The sequence below is a fragment of the Symphalangus syndactylus genome, chromosome 6 (assembly GCF_028878055.3).
Source record: "Symphalangus syndactylus isolate Jambi chromosome 6, NHGRI_mSymSyn1-v2.1_pri, whole genome shotgun sequence".
Lineage (NCBI taxonomy): Eukaryota > Metazoa > Chordata > Mammalia > Primates > Hylobatidae > Symphalangus > Symphalangus syndactylus.
Window position 1 is genome coordinate 89,444,194 of NC_072428.2, and position 24,358 is coordinate 89,468,551.

A 24,358-nucleotide genomic window follows, 5' to 3' on the forward strand; every position below is an offset into this window, starting at 1 on the left:
GAGCCAAATATCTGAAGATAAGACATAAGCATCGCTGATTAGTGATAATAACTTTTAATAACAGTAATAAAAATTGCCCAGTCGTGAGAAACGTTCTATTTGAATTGCTTATTGTAGATCATCTCTAGTGTATAGATTTTGACAACTTTCTACATTATTTTATACTATTCTTTAAAGCAGATAAGCCTGTTTTCGAAGATGTGCCCGAAGCAGTCATTTAATTTGAAAGCATAATGAACTTCCTCTCTAGCCTCCATCAGGGTGGTATGGTTTTACCACCTGATCAGGTGACAGATGAGAAAGCATCTCCTTAGTCAAAGCAGAATCTTAGAGCATTAGAGAATGGACTGCTGGGTACTTCAGCAGAGCATTACTCTTGCATCCTATGTCCAAACCAGAGCTGTGCTCAACATTTGAAAAGTTTGAACATATAAACTGACAAGTATCTACCACTACAAGATGGGAAGTGGAATTAGTTCAGAGAGCAAGGAGTCAGCCAAAAGATCAAAAGAACTGGAGAAAAAGCTTCAGGAGGATGCTGAGCGAGATGCAAGAACCGTAAAGCTGCTACTATTAGGTAATTTCCCTTTTGCTTTCAAAAACCTGACTTTTTTTTCAATTGTGATACATTTACTTTTCTCAAACTTTACTTTCGAGCGTATTATCATATGGGAAATTTATTATAAAAATGTGTTTGGAAACTTAAGGAAAATTTATTTGTACTCTATCAATATTTAATAATTTTTCTGTTTAGTATTTTATTACATGTTTTTGTTAAGCAAAGAGGCAAATATTTATCAGCTAATTTCTCTGTCAGCAATATGATTTACTATTATTAAAATAAAAATCAGATACATTTATTATTTTATTGCACCCTAATAATTTTCTGAATGTCAGCTTTTTAATACTCAAAGCAATCCTTTAGTTACAAGTTATAAAGAGTTATATTATTTTGTTTAAACAGAAATATGTTGAATTGTTTGACGTTGAAGTTAATGTTTGTTATTTACTTGTATAGTTAAAAATCAATTAGTCAAGTTAGAGAATAATGATAAAGTACTTTAAATTATATTAATAATATTACTTAGGCTCCTGAATACTGCCTGTAATATTGCCTGTACACTTGAAAAATACTCTACCTAAATCCTTTTAGAGCATTTATATATTCATTCAGGTCAGGATTTATGTCTCTTTTATTTTTTTTCCTTCTTTCAAAACTCAACAGTGTTTTACCTTGACTATAAATTCAATAAATGTTCAATTAATTGAAAGAATAAAAATAATCCATATGCAGATTTTTTCTATAAAGCATAAAACATTTTACATGCAGTTGTCACTGAAACAGAAATATGTTTTTGAAATAAAAATGATGACCTATATAAAGAATACAAAGCAAGCACTTATTTTTGATTCAATTATGAGTTGTACGTTCTCCCTGATTTTGGTTATTCACAAAAGGACTTCATTTTATTTCAGAATCGTGCATATTTCACATAACAAATTTCTTCATATTTTAAGTATTTAAACACTTAAATACTTAATATTAAATGAATTAAATACTTAAACTTATTTAAGTATTCCTTCATTGTGTCTAATTTGCTCCCAGTGGCAAGAGTATTTCAGAAGCCAGTTGTGGGATTCCCAGCACTTGCTCCTTAAAGGAAAGCAAACATCCTTGCTCCTTACACACAGGTTGTGTGCCTGCACACAGGCCCACAGCACTTGTCAGTAACTACCCAGAGGTTGGTGACTTTGAAAGATGTGGGTTAAGTGCTAATGACACCAGGAGATATATGCTTCCTAACACACCATAGAATTCTCTTAGTTTCTGAGCAAGAGTGAAAGTAATATGGACACAGGAAAAGCAAATGAAAGGTAAAAGGGAAAGACAAGCATTCCTACAAATGCATTTTTGTATTCCTTTTGTACTAAGATCAATGACGTAAGAATGGTGATAAAATGTATTAAAAATCTCCATGTTTAAATAACATTTCAATAGATGTGTGTTTTCAATATACCAATTATCTATTTTTTTACATATTCTCTTATTTTGTAAAAATACAAATGGAAAGCCAAAACAATGAAAGAACTAATACCACAATTTAGACTAAGACAAAAGCTATTAAACATGCCAAAAGCAATGACTCTTGAGATAAGCATATGAGAGCTGCCAGTCAACTAGAGATTCAGTTGTGATGGAAAAGAACAAGGTAGAAAGGTTGTTTCTAGGGGCTAGGGTGGTTGGGGGGAACAAGGGGAAAAGGAGTTGTTGGTCAAAGGACACAAAATTATAGTTAAATAGGAAGAATAAATTTCAAGAGATCTACTGTTCAGCAAGGTGACTATAGTTAATGATATATTATATTCTTGAAAAACGTAAAGAGAGTAGGTGTTATGTGCACTTACCACAAAAATGATAACTGTGAAGTAATACATTTGTTAATTAGCTAGATTTAACCATTCTACAGTGTATTTTTACTTTAACATATAGTGTTGGACACAACACAAGCATGCAATGTTATTTGTCAATCTAAAAAAAAAATTAAAAATGTTCAAAAAGAATATGTATAGATGACTGAAAATACATCGTTGAAAATTGAGTCAAAAAGGTTCAATGTAATGATGGACAAAAGAAAGATTTTTTTTAAAATTTGGAACTGAAAATCAACGACTACTGATGTATACGGGGTTCCAGAATTAGTAAATTTTCAACTCCACAGAGCCGTTGACTGGGACCCAACTTATTGTATGCAATGCTATCAAATGAAAAATAAGTCAGATCAATTATTTTTAGACTTAAGTGGTGGTTAGATCAAGAAGAAAGAGCAACATTTGTACCAAAAGTATAAAAGAATCATTAGTGGGACTATTACATGTTTTACTTTCCCAAGGTGTTTACAATTTTATACATACAATTTCATCATTAGTAAGTAAAATACTTGGATTTATTTGGTTCCAACACTATGTGCACTAAACTCCTTTGTCGCATTTTATTTATACAAAATAAATGAAATTCTCTTAAGTTGTTCCTATTTCAATTATATTACAAACATCTGGCAAAATTTCCCTTTGGAGTCCATCTGAATTCTACATATGATGATACAATTATCAAATTCATAACAGTCTTATAACAGCTCTACTTCATTCTCATGTTTGGATTGAATTCAAATTCTCAAAACTGTAATTTTTATATTCAATTTGCCCTCATTAAGACATTATAAAAGTGCTTAGTTGAACTAAACCAAAACTTTCCACTCTCCCACCCTCAAATCTCCTCACCAGTGAAATCTATTTAAATTTTCCCATCATTGAAACGACGTTCTCATTCATCAGTGTGGTCTGAACGACACTTTTAAGTTTATCAGTGAGTACATGTCACATGGAACTAATCAGTTTAACCTTAGTAGTGACCAGATCCTGAGTCAATACCTACATTTACAAAAATAAGAAAACTAAAAACCACTTTTGACAGATTTTTTTTTGGTATGTTGATCTTCATCTAATGAATTTCTAGAAGCTTAAACTCATAATGCCAACTTTCCACATTTAACATGTACTGCAAAGCAGATGTAAGCATTTGGTATTATCGAACACAAGATTTCACTGAATCTGAAGAGCTGTCAAAGTGCGACTTTACTATTAAAGGATCATCTTGCAGACAGATGCCTTTTTTATTACACCTTTCAGACCTTCAGTAAAATTACAGAACAGATGCCAAATCTGTGTTTCATTTTAGCAAAAAGTAGGCTTTTAGGAAACACTGGAGATGACTCATACATTGCTGGGCATATTTGATAACTGCGATCAAGAAAATAATGTCACATGCTTTAAAAAATTCACTTGCAAAGATATTCCAGAAAGAGCACATTTTAATAAGAAAAACAAATTATAATGGATAAAATATTCTCATCTGTATCTAAGTACGTTTTAAAGTTTTATAAACGTTTCATTCAATGGTATTTTATTTAAAATAATACCTATCATTTAATTGTAAACTCAATATGGATCATGTTCCCATTTTTCCTTTCTCCTCTCTTTATGCTTATTACATCAAATTTCAGTTTGAGTTTATTTTGCTGCATCAGTTTCGTTTGTTTTTTTTTTTTTTTGCAAATTTCCATCACATGGGCTGGTTAGATTTGAAGCCCCATGGAAAGCATAGGAAAAAAATTAGCTTTCTTTTTTCTTCATATTCAAAACACCCTCTGCTACATTTATATATATAATTAACATTTATTCTACAATTTTTCACTTTTAGCTAGTGATTTCCAGCATTATCATGGGAAGTTCATCATAGATGTTCTTTTCTTTTAGTTCTAAAACCCTTTATTTTTATTTTTTCTTTGTGCTATATTGTAAGAGTCACACTATTATTATTTTAATGATGTAATCTGAGTTTTACTGTTTTAAACTATTATTCCACTTATCTGGCTTTTAGAAACATGAATAGGGATGGAGTCTAGAGATCAAAAACTACTTCGAAGGTAATATATTTATTGTATTTAACATTTTCAAACTTTTCAAATGGTTTCACTTATTTAACAAATGGATATTCTGGAAGGTATGTAGTAGCAGAATTATGATTTTTGATGCTATCTAAAGGCGTGTCACAAAATAATTAGTAAAATAAAACTTACACAGCAGAATTAGCTAAATAGGTTTAACCATGGAGCAGAATGAGGAAACTACAATTTAATACTAGAACAGAATGCATTTTTAAACCACCCGAGGTAGAAATTGATTTATTAATACCTTCATCAAGTGTAATGCGTTTTGTACTTCCCAGAGTGACCTTAGGCTAGCCACATAAACTCAGAGAAATAATGGATGTCAAAGTATTTTGTAACTTGTAAAGATCTAGACAAATGTGGTTTATTCTTTGGCATAATAGATTCCTAAATACGAAGTAAATCAAATGTCAATAAATGTGTATCATTATTCTTCCTTTGTCTTTCTTTTACATGTAACTAAGAGAAGTGAGGACTCAAGACTCAGGTTAAATTAAAATGATTATTTTTATTCTGTGTGTGCTTTTTAATCAATCTTTATTTATTTTTTAATTATCCCTAGATATGAGTGGGAGAGATTCCAGGAAACCAGAGTTGTTTCTGACTTACTGGTTAGATTACAAGTTCATCAACTCTAAGAAACACTGTTTTGAAATTTTATTACACCAACATAGTCCATGCCTGTCCATGGATAAGATCAGATAAACACATTCTTTGGAATAATTATATATTAGGATTAACCAGTAAGTCCCCTTCTGATCACTGGTAATAAAAGAAGAATCTTCTTAATAACATGTAAAACAAATTCCCAATAATGTTTCCAACTTTTTGTTTTGCTTTATTTATCCGAATTAAAACCATTCTTTCCTTCCTCCAAAATAGTACCTTTTTATTTTAAACATATTTATAAATATTACAAAATATTTTTATATAGCATAATGGCTACAGTTAATGACATCATATTGCATTCTTGAAAAATGTTGAGAGTGGATAAGTGTTCTCGCCACAAAAATAACTACGCAAGGTAATGCATGTTAATTAGCTAGATTTAACAATTTCACAATGTATATATATTTCAAAATGCCATGTTGTACACAACAAATACATACCATTTTCTCTGTCAATTTAAATAAACAAATTATTTATTTTATGTTTCTAGAGGTATCCAATCTTTGGGATGCATGAATATTCTTAACGTGAATATTTAAAACTGCTTCTCAGTGAAGTGGAAAGAAAATTTTAGGCAGAAAAGACCTACTTGGAGAGTTTAAATTTTTCTCCAAAATGCAAGGGACTACAACAACTTGAAAGTTCCAGATATTTACAGTTTACAAAAAAGTTGCCAAATATTTACAGTGTTGCATTTATCTATCAGAATGGCCCATGGAAGCATCAAATAGTTTCCAATAATTTCCCTCTTTTCCAACAAGCAAAAGCACGTAGACAAATAATTTGTGTATATTTGACTGATTGTTTTAGATGCATTTATCTCAATTGATCAGCACATCTTAAAAGCAGGCTTGTAAAGCACTCACGTAAAAGATGCAAACCATTTAGTAAAACATTCCACGCTTAGCCAAATGATAGTATTTGCTAAGGAGGTTGAAAATTCTGGCTTGCTGACAATGACTCTTGCTAACTACAGTTTAACAAGCTCTCTAGTAATATTACAGAACATATTTATATTCGCATATTTTCATTCAAGCATGAATTATTGACTCCAGACAAATATTTTACCTTTAAAAATATTTATATAAGCAACACGAGCAGTTAACAAGTTATTTACCTCTCCATACTGTTAGAAAGGTAGCAAAACATTTCACAGTGTAAGGATTCCATGATGTGTTTTATATAAAATAAAATATACTTCCATTTAAGGTATTAGACCCAAGTTCAGAATCCATCCCCTATTTATTAGGTTCGTGCAAAAGTAATTGCAGTTTTTGCCATTGCTTTCAATAATTTTCCTCCAAATACTGGTGTGCAAATACATCAATGTAGAATTTGAACCTAAAGTAGGATTAAAGGTGAAACTGAGTTTAAGAATCCATAAGATATGAAAAATATCCATTCTGTTTATTACAAGATGCAGTGCTAATAAAAAAGGGGGAAGTCATGGGTTTGATTCCTGTCTCAGTATTTTATATTTCAATAGAATAAATTTACTACTTAAAATTGTTTTTTGAAGATATTTAGAAATATCACTCTCTGCCGGGCGCAGTGGCTCACGCCTGTAATCCCAGCACTTTGGGAGGCCAAGGCGGGCGTATCAGAAGGTCAGAAGATCGAGACCATCCTGGCTAACACGGTGAAACCCCATCTCTAATAAAAATATAAAAAGTTAGCCGGGCGTGTTGGTGGGCGCCTGTAGTCCCAGCTACTCGGGAGGCTGAGGCAGGAGAATGGCGTGAACCCTGGAGGCGGAGCTTGCAGTGAGCCGAGATCTCTCCAGTGCACTCCAGCCTGGGCACAGAGCGAGACTCCGTCTCAAAAAATAAATAAATAAATAAATAAAAAATCACTCTTTAACCAGAATTTTATATTCTATTATCTCTCATAGTTTTCCATATTTAGTGAATTAGTTGTCTGATTTAATCTACTTCCTTTTAAACAGGGCCAGTCATTTCAGCTGTGTTTCTCCTAAAATTCAGGAATATTTCACCTCCATAATCTTCTACCTTAGTTGACATTCAAACTCTCAACCCTGGATAATCCCTCAGAGTTCTCCATTTACCATTTTCCTGATACACTTCTCCCAACTGATTTTCTTGAATGTAATGCTATTTAACAGCTTTTTCAGCTCTTAGTGCTGATCTAACCCTGATCCCTCTGTAAATTCTTAATTTCCTTCATTCCCAGATGTTGTAGAATAAAACAATGTATCATTTTCAGTCTCCTGGCTGACACATAGCATATTTTAAATTTAGCTGGGCCAATAATTATTTTACTTATTCTTCATTTTCTTCTAAAATGTTCTAAAGGCAGCTGGTCGCACATTTCCAACATCACTTTCATCTTGAATCTCCCCCCAACCTCACCCTAGATGATCACTAATATACAACAAAACAATTATAAATGATCATCTCCAAATCTCACTGAACATTCACGTATTCTCTTATATTTTCACTAGTTTTAAAGAAGCAGTATTTCATTTTCATTTCAGATTAGTTTCAGCCTTTGTGCTATAAATTCTATCACCTTTCATACCTTAAAAATTTTGTTCCATTAATTATTTTTCATTTTGTCATCTTCAAAATTATCTATTGGCTTTTTCTTCATGGCAAATACAGATGTTTCTCTTCTTTAGCCTAAGAAAATTTATTTGACTTCAACACACCCTTGAATTCACCTTATATAGATATCTTTTACAATGTTTTTATATTGAAATACTTCTCAAAGAATGCTATGCCCACTGCTTCTATTTTTTTATCCTCTTTAGTCTGTTTCCTTAATTGCAATGTAAGTTGTATATATGCTCTCCTCTACTAAGAAATTATCCCTCACAGAGTGCAGATAATGGCCAATTCACAAAATTCACATCTCAATAATTTTTTCTTTCTCTTTTTTTTTAAAGACAGGGTCTCGTCACCCAGGCTGGAGTGCAGTGGTGCAATCATGTCTCACTGCAGCCCCAACTTCCTGGGCTCAAGTGATCCTCCCACCTCAGCATCCACAGTAGCTGGGACTACAGATGTGCACCACCACACCTGGCTAGTTTTCCTATTTTTTGTAGAGACAGAGTTTCAGCATGTTGCCCAGGCTGATCTCAAACTTCTGGGCTCAAGCGATCTGCCTGTCTCGGCCTCCCAGAGTGCTGGAATTACAGGCATGAGCCTCCACCCCCAACCATAACTTTTAAACTAAGTCTGAACTAAACAGTCCTCAATTTTATATCCCTGTATTCCTCACTTCATTGAAGCTTGCTTCTTCTTTCCATCTATAAGTGGATTCATCTACCACGGTTTGTTCTTAAACCTTGGTGGGTTTTAGTCTGTACTCTCTTATACTCTCTTTTGAGGACCTCATAACAGGACTTAACTGATATAACTCTAAAATTCTTTCTTTTGCTCAATTTGTTGACCCATATTCACAAATTCCTTGTATCTGTCAGTGACCTGATCACACTTTGGGAGATCTCAAAATAATTTCCCGAGTTTATTTTGCTGCCCATGTATCTTTACGTTTTCCATGAGGTGCCTTGTTATGTCCTTTTGCATTATATCCACTTGATATTTCAATCCTCCTTAGCTTTCTTTATGACTATTCCCTCTCCATTGTCCAAAGGTCAATGTTGTCTCAAGATTTAGTTTTAGCTCCATCTCTATTGGCATAAATCTCATATTTTTCTCTTTACTGCTTCTGTTATTGCTTTAATCTATGAGAAAATCTTATGAAATAGATATTACTTTCATGATATAGATAAGAAGAAAATGACAACTTAAGAATATAGTTTGGTTTCCAAATATCAAATGTCTATTTACAGCCAAGCAAAGACTTTTATTTGTATGTGTCGGTTTTAAGTTAATGTCTGCATTCTAATTTCTATGAGAACAAAGAACGTATCTGCTTTTGTTCTTTATTGAATTACGGCACAGGAAAGGATGCATGTATGGTGAATGGAAGAATGACAGAATCAGAATCTAAAATATTCTTGTGATTTGTTCATGGTGGCTAGAATACAGGTATACCTTTGAATGTAGAAATGAGCTAGAAGAAAGTCATTTATATGTTATTGCATAGGAATTTTATTTTGTATCTGTAGTCGATAAGAAGATATTGATAGGTTTTTTAACTATGTAACTAAAATGATATTACTTGGCTTTTTTTTAAAAAAATCAAAGACTATCCTTGGCTATACTATGGCTCAAAGATTTAATGAGGAGGATAAAGGTAGGTAGGACAATTGGGAAAATGTTACTACTGTGCAAATTCTTGATGCAATTCTGAATTAATGCAGAAATTTTAAGTTTGAAAATAAGTTTTGAGGGATGTTAGGAGACAAAGTGACAGAACTTGGTGGCAGACTGCATGTGGATGGTAAATGAGAGGAGTGATTGGGGTGGAATTGGTTATGGTTGATTATGTTATTCACTGGTATGTGAAATGCAGGATAAATATGAGGCTGTGGAAAAGGGAAAGGGGTAATAATTTAGGATATTCAAACCTATGTTTTTTTTTAGCAGGACCAAATGGAGATATCTATTAGATCAACATATGGGTCTGAAAATTAGGAGGGATAACTCTAGTAAGAACTACATGCTTGATAAATTCAATCCTCCATTTTCCTTATTTTATATTTTCCTTTGTCCAGATATCATGTGAGTATAGGCAAGCCATGTGATTAACCAAGGCCTTTTTAAAAACCGTTGTTGCAATATGTATTTATACTAAAAAATAGTATACATGACTATTCCCACAATTAATGAACACTTAGACAAATATCTATCTACAACAGACCTGTGTGGGAAAAGTCATGTAATTATGTATTTTAGTGTTGTCATTTTTTAGCCTAAAAGGTATGTTAATAAGCAAAATGAAATATCTGTTAAAATGCTTCTCAAAATCCAAGAAAGCTCATATAACATTTTTAAACCACTTTATTGAGATATGCTTGATATGCAAAAGCTATACATATTTAATGTATGCAACTTGATGAGCTTAGAGATAAGTATACACCTGTGAAATCGTCACCACAATCCACACAGTAGACTTCTCCATCACCTATAAAAGTTGTTTCCTGTCCTCTTATTTATTGTTCCTATTATTATAAGAACACTTAACATAAGATCTACCCTCTTAGTGAATTTTTAAGTATCCAGTACATTATTGGTAACTATAGGCACTATAAATATTATCAGATATTTTAAAAGTAAGTATAAAATGGAAAGTTGGAATATCTAAATAAAAGATCATTAAAAAGGAAAGATAGTACATAGCTACAATATTCTTTCTCATAAATGAAACATGCTTAATTTGGCTGATGAGGAATTTTACAGATTCATGATGCTTATTTTTTCTGTATCACAGAAATAGGTACTTATAGTCATATAAGTATATCTGACACCATATGTTTACTGATATGACAAACTGAAAATCCACAATATTATTGATATAGTATTCATCTAAAATATTTACATTGAATCTAATCATCAGAGAATACAGATAATTGAATATATTTAGAAAATTGTCTTAGACTTTAGAAAAATGCCAATGTCAACAAAACAAAATAACAAAAATATTACCAGGAAAATGTTATAAGTTAAAAGAGTTTAAATAGCATAACGACAAAAGAAAGTGTGAAACTTGATTGGATCATGAATACAAGAAACAAAAAAAGGTATGAGAAACATTTTTTTGAAACAATCAGATAAATTCGAATATGGAGTATATAGTATTAGATAACATTTAGAATTAATATAAATTTTCTTAAGCATGGAAATAGTATTTTGGTTTTGTAGAAAAATTGTCTTATTCTTAGAAGATGCATTTCAAAATATTTATGGGTAGAATGTCTAATAAAGATTCAGCAAAACAAAACATAAAACTATGTTCATATATGTATATGTAAATTTATACATATATATGAGAAAGAAAGAAAACAGGACAAATAATTCAGAAAGGTGAAGGGTATAAAATGCAGGCATCTATAACACTATATTCTTGAACTTCTGTAAGTTTTTAAATTAATTATCAAAATAAAATTTTGGGAAAAATAACTTTTTTTTGGCAAAAGAAAATGTACAAATTTATCTGCAAATTTATTCATATTGCTTTATAAGGGAATTCTATCAAACAGTCCATGGGCAGAGCATTTCAAAATTATGTAAACATTTTTAGAAAATTCTTTTCAATTTATTATTTGACAACTTTGACAACAAAATTTGACAAAGACAATGGCGGGTCCATCATCCTCACAGACATAAATATAAAAACCAAAGCCAAATATTAGCCAGCCGATGCCAGCAATACATAAAATGCAAAAAGAGAAAAGGTTGGGGGGACTTTTGGGGGAAGAGGGATTACCCCAACAATGCATGTTTAAAATACTATTAGAAAATCAATTAACATTATTCACTACATTATCAAATTAAAAGAGAAAGATCAAAAGAAGGTCAGGAGATGCCAAAAAATAATTAAATAAAATTCCTTATCAATTCCTGATTTAAACACCAATTAAAGTAGAAATAGAAGAGAATTTCCTTAGTCAGATAAACTGTAGGTACAAAAACCTTCAGTAACTATCATATCTAACGGCCAACATTTAGCATTGTTCACTACAGATAGTGAACAAGGACTTATGATTAATGGGTTTCCTGTTAACAAAACAGACTCTAGAGTATGACATAGTTTCCTGCCCTTGACCTTCTCTTCAATACTCCTATCAGGGATTTGGGTGAAGGTGGATAAAGCAGGCATTTCAAACTTGAGATTCAGTTTGGAAGGATATAGTGACAAAACCAACTCAGAATTCCAAATAACCTCCACTAGCAGAAATGCTTGCCACAAATAAGCAAAATGGAATTTAATAAATATTTTTATTGAGGTTCAAAATCAATTAGATACAGGTGGTTTGTGGGAGAATCTGTTTGGTAAGAGATGTGAAAAAAAAGTAGAAAAACTTTAATTACCACAAGCTCAATATAGGCAAAAAAAAAAAAAAAAAAAAAAAAAAAAAGGAGGCAAACTAATCACGGTCTTTATTAAGAAAATTACTTATTTATAAACAAGCCCACCAGGAGTGAGGCAGATCTAGGTGGCAGAATGTCAGTGCTGTTCATAAATCTGGTATCTACAGCACAATTTTCAGTACTGCATTTCAGAAAGACATTGGCTCTTGTATGGGGTATGATTCAGAGGACAAATAATCTAAAAATCATGTTCCACAAGAAAGGAGTAAAGGAGTGGATCATATTATACTTGAAATATTTCTTTAAAAGGATATGAGCACATTCTTCAAATAATAGAAAATACTTAGAGCTCACTATATATTAGTGTATGTTCTAGATAATTTATATTTGTGATCTAATCCTCCCAAGTCTTAACCCAATTTTATAATAGAGGAAACTGACTTTCAGAGAGACTGAATTTGATCAAGACACTTAGTCACAGTCAGAGATGAGTGCAAGCTCATATCTATTTAGTTTCAAAACATGATGAATCCAGCTATGTGAGGGGCTGTCATGTGGAAAGGACAGAGAATCTTGATGTCACTCCACAAAAAGGAGAAATAATACACGAAACAAAATTAAGTTGGCTCAAAAGAGACTACCCTAAAAATCTTTTATACCAACAGTCTACCTGTGAATGACAAACTGACACAGCAATACTAATATGTCTCTGAAAGTACACTGCTTTCAAGGCCAGGTGTAGGAGCTCATGCTTGTAATTCCAGCAGTTTGTGAGACAGGCAGGAGGATTGCTTGAGCCCAGGAGGCCAAGGCTGCAGTGAGCCATGATCATGCTATTGCACTCCAGCCTGGCAACAGAGCTAGATTCTGTCTCAAAACAAACAAACCAACAAAAAAAGTACACTGCTCTCATACTAATTTATAAAAAATGCATTTAAAATAATTTCTAAAGTGTTGAAACCATTATGGTATTTATCAGTGCCTACTTAAAAAAGAAAGCAATATGACATAGCTTTAGTAAGAGTCAGAATACATAGTTTCTTTGAAGACAGATCTGAAACTTTGGATGATTATCATAATCTCTATTGGATTCATTTTTCTCATGCATAGACTGAAGAGATGTGCATAGCTGGTTGATTTCTAAGGTTTCTTTCTACTGTACAATTATGTGATTTTTAATCACATAATTGTACAAAATAATCTTACGTGTGATTACAAGTCACAATGTTGTAATCTCATTTTGCCTGTTTGAACAAGTCATCTGAAATGAGCAGTCAAGCCTTGTGTGTGTTCAATTGAAGTTCAGTTACATGTATAAATATTGGGTAGATTTAAAATTGTTTTTAATATTTTCAGATTTAAAAATGTAGAACAGGATTCCTTACTTATTATTAAAAATAATTTATGAGTATCTCAGTATGAATTAAGTATAAATTTAAACAGTTAATTATTTGTAACATTATCTATTTCAAAGAAACAGATGCATATCTTGTTAAAATTCTCTTGGTACCCCTTGACCCAGAAACTAATATTAACGATGACCACAATTTGGAAGGAAGAGATTATTTCAGGACACCATCAGCGTATGTGAACATGCTGTTATAATGTCTATATTTGGCTCTGTAACATGATCTAATCTCACAAGACTGAAATGACTATTGTGAACTATGACCTAGAATCATTGTGAGAATAGGGCTCAATAATTTATTTTTGAAATAACTTTGGAATAGAGTTCCAAATAATAAATGAGATTTGAAGTAGATAGACTTTTCTTTAGGAATTTTCCTGTTAATGCTGTAATTGACTATACTGGACCTTTACATAGAAGACTGAAGTCTCTACATAAAGCAAGGATGGTACAGACACCTTTTTAAAGACTTTCAAGAGAAAATATTAACTTTTAATATGCAGGTTCATTTAAAAGTACATGCCATTTTTAAAAAAGCGATTGATTATTCTGCTTACCTTAAACACAGCATGAATTACCAGCTAAGTTACAAATAATTCTTATACAATAACATACCCTGTAGCCTTAGAAATACTTTTGGAAATGCCACAACTTAGTGTCATCAGTATGTTTACCAAATGGACATATTTATGAAGTACAGAAGACCATTCTGAATGTACATTAACTGACATAGTCTAAAAGTCGCTTTTTCCACAAATTTATAATTTAACTAGTCAATAATATACAACGAATAAAATAAAATTCGGTTGCGATTTTTTAATCTGTCCAAAGGTGGTTCTTAATCAATAGAATATTTCTCTACAATACATATGCTGGTACAATTCTGGAAAATCATTGACACACTTTTTCTCATTAGGCTCAATATCTCAAGATAGACAATTCATTTAAAAGAAAGTGGTCTAAATTATTTTCACTTCATTGTAGAAATTATATCATCCTTTAAATAAATTTAACTGACATTCAGAAATGAGACTTTTTTCTCATTTCTAGTTGAATACTTTGGTTGAACAAAATACAACATTAAATATACCTGTATGAGCAAGTACTGCAGTTCCTACTAGGCCCATTGACTTTTCTTCCACATCCCCACTGCTCTGTAATTTAAGACAGTGTGTGTGTGTGTATATATATATATGTATATATGTATATGTATATACATATATGTATATATATATAGAGAGAGAAATAAGATATTCTGATATTATGTCATTTGTACAGGATGATGCTAGAATTTCTAATATTCAGTTCTATTGTTAGAGATTTTAAAACAAAACCTATCAAGGACAGTTTTATAATATTATTCGGTGACTTTTTTTTTCCCCAAAGTGATGCACTTCCTACAGCAAAATAGTGAATTATTTAAAGCCAGCAAACCAGACTATTGTGCAAAGCTCATTCATTTTTGAATGAGTTGCCACTCTCACAAACAAATAATTCTCAGCCATGCAAAATGATAGGGTCGGTTGTCTTTGGAAAATGGGCAAGGTGATTTTATTTTATTCTCAACTGTTTCATTCTTGGGCATCGCAGCCTCTAGTAAATGAGATGGTTATGCCCAATCTGTCAGTTTGTGTTTGATTATGTAAAGAAATTTTAGCAAGTTATTTTGATTTTTGCATCTATCAACTTTGTTGTCATATTTCACTACCGGTGGTGGAGAGCCAACTAGCATAAAATCATGGAGAGGTGTGTTCTCGAGGTTTTCCCAAGGGAAAGAATCTGTATATCATCAGCAAAAAATGAAACATTATTTTCCATAGCTTTACCACTCTTATTTCCTCACTATCACATAAGGTGGACAGCTGTTTCAGACAACTGCAGAGACTAGATATATTTACATATGGCTATGACAAAAAAAAAAAGTCCTGAATAGAATTAAATTTAGGTGTAGCTATATCTGTTTGAGGCTTAAGAAAACATTGTAAATCATGCAGAAACATTTCAGTGAGGAAAAAATGATACGTAGTACAAAGGACAAAATCTCATTTCTGAAATATGAGTCAAAGAATTCATTTGTTTTATTGAGATTCTACTGAGTTAGGCACTGTTCTAGGTGCTTTGGCTAAATCAGTGAACGAAGCAGACAAAGATTCTTTGCAATGTGAAATTTACTTTGCAGTGATGAAAGGAACACTTTTAAATGATATATGAATTATTCCTAAGCATGTAGAAGAAGTGTTAGGAGAAAAGTGTTAGGAAAGAAGTGAAGGTAGAATAGGGAAATGAAGACAGAGTGGGTGAGAGTCGAATTAGAAATTTAAGTAGGGTGGGTCGGGTGCAGTGGCTCACGCCTATAATCCCAGCAATTTGGGAGGCCGAGGCAGGCAGATCACTTGAGGCCAAGAGTTTGAGACTAGCCTGACCAAAATGGTGAAACTCTGTCTCTACTAAAAATACAAAAATTAACTGGGCATGATGGCGCACGCCTGTAATCCCAGCTACTCAGGAGGCTGAGGCAGGATAATCGCTTGAACCCAGGAGGCAAAGGTTGCAGTGAGCCGAGATCTTGCCACTGCACTCCAGCCTGGCTGACAGAGCGAGATTCCATCTCAAAAAGAAAGACTCTTCTGGATATTGGCCTAGGCAAAGAATTTGTGACTAAGACTTCAAAAGCAAATGTAACAAGAACAAAAATAGGCCAATGGGATAAACGAAAAGCTCTGCACAGAAAAAGAAATAATCAAAACAGTAAACAGACACCTAAAGAATGGGAGAAAACATGTGCAAGCTATGCATCAAACAAAGGACTAATATCCAGAATCTACAAGGAATTCAAACAACTCAACGAGAAAAAAGCAAATAGCCCCATCAAAAAGTGGGCAAAGGACATGAACAGACATTTTTCAAAGAAGACATACAAATGGCTAACAATCATGTAAGAAAATGTTCACTACAACTAATTGTCAGAGAAATGTAAATTAAAACTACAGTGAAGGCCAGGTGCAGTGGCTCACACCTGTAATTCTGCATTTTGGGAGGCTGAGGCAGGCAGACCACGAGATCAGCAGATCGACACGATCCTGGCCAACATGGTGAAACCTATCTCTACTAAAATACAAAAAATTAGCCAGGCATGGTGGCATGCGCCTGTAATCCCAGATACTCAGGAGGCTAAGGCATGAGAATTGCTTGAACCCAGGAGGCGGAGGTCGCAGTGAGCTGAGATCACGCTACTGCACTCCAGCCTGGTGACAGAGTGGGACTCGATCTCAAAAAACAAAAACAAAAACAAAAAAAACTACAGTGAGAGACCACCTTACACCAGGTTAAAATGGCTATTATTAAAAAGTCAAAAAACAACAGATACTGGCAGGGATGTAGAGAAAAGGGAACACTTATACAATGTTGGTGGCATGTAAATCAGTACAACCTCCACGGAAAAATAGTATGGATATTTCTCCGAGTTAAAAATAGGACTACCATTTGGTCCAGCAATCCCACTACTGCATATGTACCCAAAGAAAAACATATTATTTTTAAAAGGCACTTGCACTTGTATGTTTATTGCAGCACTATTTATAATAGCAAAATCATGGAATCAACCTAAGTGTCCATCAGTGGAAAACTGGACAGAGAAAATCTGATATATATAACTGAATACTACTCAGCAATAAAAAAAAAAAAAAAATCATGTCTTTGATGCCTTTGGCAGCAAATGGATGGAACTGGAGACCACTATCTTAAGTTAAACAATTCAGAACAGAAAGTCAAATATCACATGTTCTCACTTATAAGTGGGAGCTAAACAGTGCACACACATGGACATACAGAGTAGAATAATAGACACTGGAGACTTGCAAAAGTGGGAGCATGGGAGGGGGGTGAGGAATGAAAAAAATCACCTGTTGGGTACAGTGTACACTATTCAGATGATGGGTAAACTAAAAGACCAGACTTCACCACTATGCAGTTTATCCATGTAACAAAACTGCACTTGTACCCCCTAAACCTATGAAAAAAAAATTAAAGATTTTCCATGAAAAGTGATAGTTTTTAATATCTATTCAAATTTGGTGTATCAGTTAATAATATTCCTCTTTTTATGTTGCAGGAGCAGGAGAATCTGGGAAAAGTACTATTGTTAAACAAATGAAGTAGGTATACATCTGTCTCAAGTGTTTAATATTTGATGTCTGTCCATGTATTTGACCATTCTTAAAATACATGCTTTTGTAAACACTGATTGACAATCTTTTCTAAATCATGGTTCATAGCAGAGTGGTCATAGTTCCTGTGCAAATATACCTTGTATCCTTTAGCAGAAAGTGTAGCAAATGAATAATATTATAATTTCCATTTTTTAAAAATGTGCCTCTCAACAAGAAAAATGCTTAAAGCATTATATTTTAGTTATATTAATCTGGGGATATCAAGGGCTTTATAATGTGATCTTTAACGGTAAATATTTTAAAGTATGTCAATCAATGATACATTTGATTTTTTGAGGAAACAATATTTTTAATCTCATTGGCATTTTGCCTACCTGGGAATAAAATGCTTAATTACTATCATGAATTCTGATTTATTTTTGCATTTGTTTTCTCTACTTTTTCCTTTTTATAATGAAATAACTAGACCTGAATTCCTTAATAAGGAAATAATGAAAAAAGAATGCAGTGTCTACCTGAATAAAATGGTAATTGATAAGTAAAGGTAAATGGGTGAAACCTCATGGCTTTGTTACTGCTAGAGAATTTTAAAAGATAATTGTTGCTAAAAAGAAGTAAAAGAAGCAGCAGAAGAAACAGAAGCAGCAGCAACAGCAGCAGAAGGAGAAGGAGGAGGAGGCAAGGAGGAGAAGGAGCGGGGAGGAGGAGGAAAAAGGAGGATAAAGAGGAGGAGGACCATTTTTGAGCATATTTTTAAATTATATGTTAAAGGATCTTGTTCTTTGGGACATATTTTATGAGGGAGTGATGCCTGCCAGTCAATAATGAAATTGGTTTCAATCTAAGCCACTGGTTTCCTTTTATGTGATAATGTCATGTAAGTTTTATATCAACCAATATTTAAGCTTCACTTATCTGCAACCAAACATCTGATCTTTCCTACTGTCTCTGAAGAACAGAGCTCCTTTATTCTGTTTCCTGGGATTGTGCTATTTCTGAGTTCTTAGGACCATCCTTGCAACTAAGTCATCTGGCATTCATTTCTAACATTACCACAGTATCTGCCTGCTCTTGTCTCCCAGGCTATGATCATGCTTGAACGTCTCTTTTTTCATTTCTCCATTCTCTATGAGCTTAAATAAAGAAAAAAAAACTTTTAAATATAGTAAACCATAAATAAAATTAAACCAAAATTAGAGAACTAGAAAAAATTTATAATAAATATGATAAATAATTGGTGACCAGTAAAGGCCCATAGATTGCTAAGTAAAACAATAAGCTTCCAATATACATAAATGGGGATAGGCTACGAATAGAGAGTATAGAAATGACAAAATTCAATAGATAAATAATGTATTTTAGTGTAACTTTATTAATTATAAAAGTTAAAAATCAAATCAATAATGAGGTAATTTTTCATTGTAGTAAATTGACAAACAATAATTTAAAATAGTTACCCAATAATAATGAGATTTTGAGAAATGGATATTTTTAATTGCTATTCGTAAAATTATATATTACAGAGAATTTATAAAAATAATATCTTTAATATACATAGTAAGCTGGGAAAATTATAATTATTGATCTAAATATGTTTGAGAATTGTCAAAAATAATAAAATATGTAAAAGCGTGAAAATAAAATAATTCAATAATATAAAATATAAAAGCCTGTATAAAAGGCTTATATCACTATTTAAGATAACGAAATATGAGATAGAATAAAGTATCACAAATTAAAATAAAACATAAGCAATTAGGTTGCAAAGTTATAGGACTATTCATTCTTCAGTTGCAATATTATATAACTATTACAAATCATGTATTAATCTCATGTATATGAGGAGGTTTTAATATGAGGAAATGCTATGTTAACTAAAAAAACAGGTTACAAAATTGCATTAACATTTTATTTTTTATTTTATTTAATTTATTTAATTTATTTGAGAAAGGATCTTGCTCTGTCACCTAGGCTGGAGTGCAGTGGCACAATCTCGGCTCACTGCAACCTCCACCTCTCAGGTTCAAGCAATTCTCCTGCCTCAGCCTTCTGAGGAGCTGGGATTACAGGCGCCTGCCACCATGCCCAGCTAATTTTTTTTTTTGGGGGGTATTTTTAGTAGAGTTGGGGGTTTCACCACGTTGGCCAGGCTGGTCTCGAACTCCTGACCTCAAGTGATTCGCCTGCTTCGGCCTTCCAAAATGCTGGGATTATAGGCGTGAGCCACTGTGCCCAGTGCATGAACATTTTAATCTCAAGTATGATCAAATAGACAATTTTTTTAAACGAAAGAGCATATACCAGCGTTCAAATAAATTCAATAGTGGAATTTAAAGTTCAAAGCACGTTTGCTTTTTAATATTGTTAGGCTTTTCACATTTTCTACAATGAGCACTTCTTTTATTATTGAAAAAGAACAAGTTTTGTTCTGCTTTATCTTTCCTTTTGTCAGTAGAATTTCTGTAAAAAATAATCAAAATTAGCTCTCTTTACTTTCCACTTTCAGCCATTTTCATCACACTTTTGCCTTTGGTAAGTTGCAGAAGTTGCCCTTACGAAGATTATTTATTATGTCATCTTCAAATAGCCATTTTATTTGAAGTCTCCTTAAGTCCTTATGTTAATTCCAGATGACATCACTTTTCCCACTTAAAACTTTTCTTCAGCTTCTAGAACTCTTTCCCAGTTCGTCTAACTCTATCTCCTTTATTCTTCTAACTCTATCTCTGACTACATTTAAAATGTTAGTGTCTCTATGGTACGAGGAGACACTGGCACTTCTCTACTTACTCTGCACCTTCATCAAATGAAAACTGCTAGAGTTCTACGATTTTCACCAGAATCTTCAAGCTGACTGTTTCAGAATCTTTCAAACTCACACACTTTGTCTAAACTAGAGAGGCAGATACATCTACTTCTATATTCTCTGGCTAGGTCCAAATCAGAATAAACATTAAACTGATCTCCCATCTGGCCTCTATTGCCCTAAAATTAATTACAACAACGCCAGTCTATAATGCAATAAATCTCAGCGTAGTTATGCTAAGCCTTCACCCTTTCACCAAGTCTTGCCACATCTACACAATTTGTCTCCAAACATGTCATTCATCTCCATTGGTCATCATTTCTGACCTACATTAATTCAGTATCGTCCTAGGAGCTTCTACCTCCCTTCTCTTCCCTTCATTGCATTATCCACACTGCCATGAACTGATCCATTTAAAGCTGATTGTATCTCTTGAATTCAACTCTTCACCCTTGCTGTCAAGATCAATCTCCTTGCCATGGCACACAAGACACTGGAGCCCAGTTCTTGCCGATGTCTTCATCCTCCTGTCCTATAATTTCTCCCCTCCTACTTCCTGCTTCACTAATGCTGACCTCGTATAAATCTGTAGACTAGCACACTATAGAAGGCTGAGCATCATGGCTAAGATCATGGACTGTAAATCAGATTGTGTTTGTGGCCCAGCTGTATCACAAACTAACTGAATAAGTTGGGGGTATTTGCTTAATTTATCTATGCTGACATTTCTTACTTATAAAATGTAGATCATAATTGTCTGTACTTTAAAGGGCTTATTGTAAGAAATAAGATAAGACAGATGAAGCACTTACAACAGTGCTTGGCACATATTGAACGCTTGAAAATTGTGAGCATCTATTTGCTCATACTGATCTTTCTGCCTAGAATGATTCTCTGTCCTTTTGACCATCTAGGAATAACTATCCTTGAACAATCAGCTGATTATCACTGCTTCCGGGATGTCTTCTTTGATACTTTATACCCAACTCCTAGTAGAGTTTATCACTTTTTCTTTTCTATAGCATCTTACTATATGCAGAGTTTGTTCCTATACATTATCATAATGTTCAAAAATCTCTTTATATGCTCTGCCTTCTTATAACTCAGTACTCTTCAATAGAACTTTGTGTGATGATAGGAAAGTTCTCTATCTTGCCTTGAAATATGGCAGCTGCTAGCCACATGTGGCTTTAGTAGCCACTTGAAATGTTGATAGTGTGATTGAGAAACTAAATTTTTAATTTTATTTAATTTTAATTAATCATCTAGTGACTAATGTATTATACAGCGGAGCTCTAGTCTATGGTTTCGGGAAGGAGAGACTTGTATAATGTATTCTCTTTAACACATAACACCGTATGTCACAGAAAATGCACAGTAAAAGCTTATTAATTTCAACAGACCTCAGAACCAACTTTGCAGTTGGAGTGCTCTGTCTCACAGAAATTTATGTATGCACCTCCTGGAAAAATGATGTTGTTTAAAGTCCCACTTCAACTGGACATTTTAACATCTGTTTTTATCATTTTTCTTTGCGATAAATGTTTCTTCATCTTCTGATAGTAGTCAGAACTTGTTTCATGAAGATAACCTAAGTGCCTCATGTTTATTCACAGTTGCCATTTTAATAATTAAAATAATTTTCTAAGTTCAATTTGACAGAAAACTGGCATTTCTTTAATAAGCTTATTCTTGATCTATCCATAAAGACATTTTACTGCATTTTTTCTACAGCCTTTGTCTATTTTATTTACTTGTTTAAGTTATTTAATGGTTTAATGCAGCAAGACAAACATGACCATGTTTAAAGTAGAAGTTCAGCAATGATTTGTAATCAAATATAAAAAACAACAAATAACAAATATAGGCCCTGCCTTTACTCCTTTCAGTTCAGATTTCTTGTATATGAAGGTTCTAATATCTTCAAAGACATTAAAGAGGCGTTTATGCTCTTTTCCCCCCATGCTAAAGCCTTTATACGTGTAGACACAGTATAAATCTTTAGTAATATGACATCCAAAAAGACTCCTAATGAGTACAAAGCACTTCAAGACAATAAGAAAAAATAATAGAAGGGAACAAAAAATTTCTACAATAAAGATGCAAAAATATGTAACTGGCACATCTAACGATTTTAGCTTTTGATAGGTAAATCTATTTTAAGCTATTATTCCAAAACTACTAGTAAAATCTTGAGTTTGGCTGAATGAGTGGAAGGTAGAGAAGAGTTCAGCCAAATAAAATGTCAGGCATTTCAACTTTTATAACTCAGTGGCACGTACACAGATGGGGAACTGACAAGAAATTTAACAGGGCAATTACCTGTACTAAAAAAGATGCCTTTGTTAATGCTGTAAATAGAAAGCAGGCACTCCTATTTTTCAGCATGATCGGAAAAGTCATGAATGTTCTAAATGACTTCACTTCCTCTAGACATCAGGTTGTAAACACAAGGCCAAGTTTCAAAACTCTGTATATATCTTTGTCCTGGGAATCTAGAAATTTTTCTCTTACAAAAAAAAATAGACTTTCTAAGTATAATGCTTATGATTTACCCATTTTAAAAAAGTATTTTTAAATAACAAATCCTAAGTCTTTTCATATTTATCATGGGTAGTCCAGAAAGAAAATACTGTATAAATGACAATAATAATAAAAGTCCAAAGGCATAAAATTGCTTAGAGTTAGCATATACATATGGTCAAAATTCCTTTTTAATGAATATATACTGTAATTTTATTCAACTTATTTTGATGTGCTTTAGTGTTACAATCAATTATTCAACTCACAGAAACTTTTCATGTTTAAATTATAGGATCATCCATAAGAATGGTTACAGTGAGCAAGAATGCATGGAGTACAAAGCAGTAATTTACAGTAATACACTGCAATCCATCCTAGCTATTGTGAAAGCCATGACTACCCTTGGAATTGATTATGTAAATCCCAGAAGTGCAGTAAGTATGCAAATAATGACAGCTGTACGTCCTGCAATAGAGTTTGAGCCATAAAATAAGAGGACTTAGTAAGTTCATGGTATTAATCTATACCCAAAATTTAAAAATATGAAACATGAATTTTGAAACATTAATTCTGTTTTGTGTAAGATTTCTTATTTTCCTTGAAGTGAAGCTTTTTTACTGTATACTATAATATTATTCAACATTAGTTGTTTTCCTGAGGATTAAACTTAATATCAAATAATACACCATAACAAATAAAAATATTGCTTGTGATTGCTAAATACAAAAGAATTTATGGCATAAACACGATTTGCAATATCTCTACATTAATTTTTTAGTTATGTCATTTCAAAGAGACTAAAAATGTTTAATAATAACATAACAATTATAATTAATGTTTGATGATGATTACAAAGTCTGTGTAGCAACAGGGAAATGATTATAATGCTAAGTTTTTTTAAAAAAGAATTCAAATGGTAGGAGCAAGCAAATGTTTGTATATTAAGTATATTGAAGTAGTCATAGTTCTGTTTGTAAGATAGCAACAAAATTATTTTCTCCAAAAGAAGACATTTATGCAGCCAAAAAACACATGAAAAAATGCTCATCATCACTGGCCATCAGAGAAATGCAAATCAAAACCACAATGAGATACCATCTCACACCAGTTAGAATGGCCATCATTAAAAAGTCAGGAAACAACAGGTGCTGGAGAGGATGTGGAGAAATAGGAACACTTTTACACTGTTGGTGGGACTGTAAACTAGTTCAACCACTGTGGAAGTCAGTGTGGCGATTCCTCAGGGATCTAGAACTAGAAATACCATTTGACCCAGCCATCCCATTACTGGGTATATACCCAAAGGACTATAAATC

At 32.8% G+C, this 24,358-nt stretch overlaps 1 protein-coding gene across 1 annotated transcript in view; it reads left to right on the forward strand.

Annotated features, from left to right (window-relative positions):
* The first annotated feature begins 321 nt into the window (after positions 1 to 321).
* The window catches only part of GNAT3 (G protein subunit alpha transducin 3), a 54,110-nt gene continuing 30,073 nt past the window's right edge, over positions 322 to 24,358 (forward strand). The window contains exons 1-3 of the mRNA XM_055281409.1: positions 322 to 577; positions 17,656 to 17,698; positions 23,335 to 23,476. Of these exons, the coding sequence (XP_055137384.1) occupies positions 460 to 577; positions 17,656 to 17,698; positions 23,335 to 23,476 (303 nt within the window). The 5' untranslated portion in view covers positions 322 to 459. The remainder of the gene's footprint in view (positions 578 to 17,655; positions 17,699 to 23,334; positions 23,477 to 24,358) is intronic.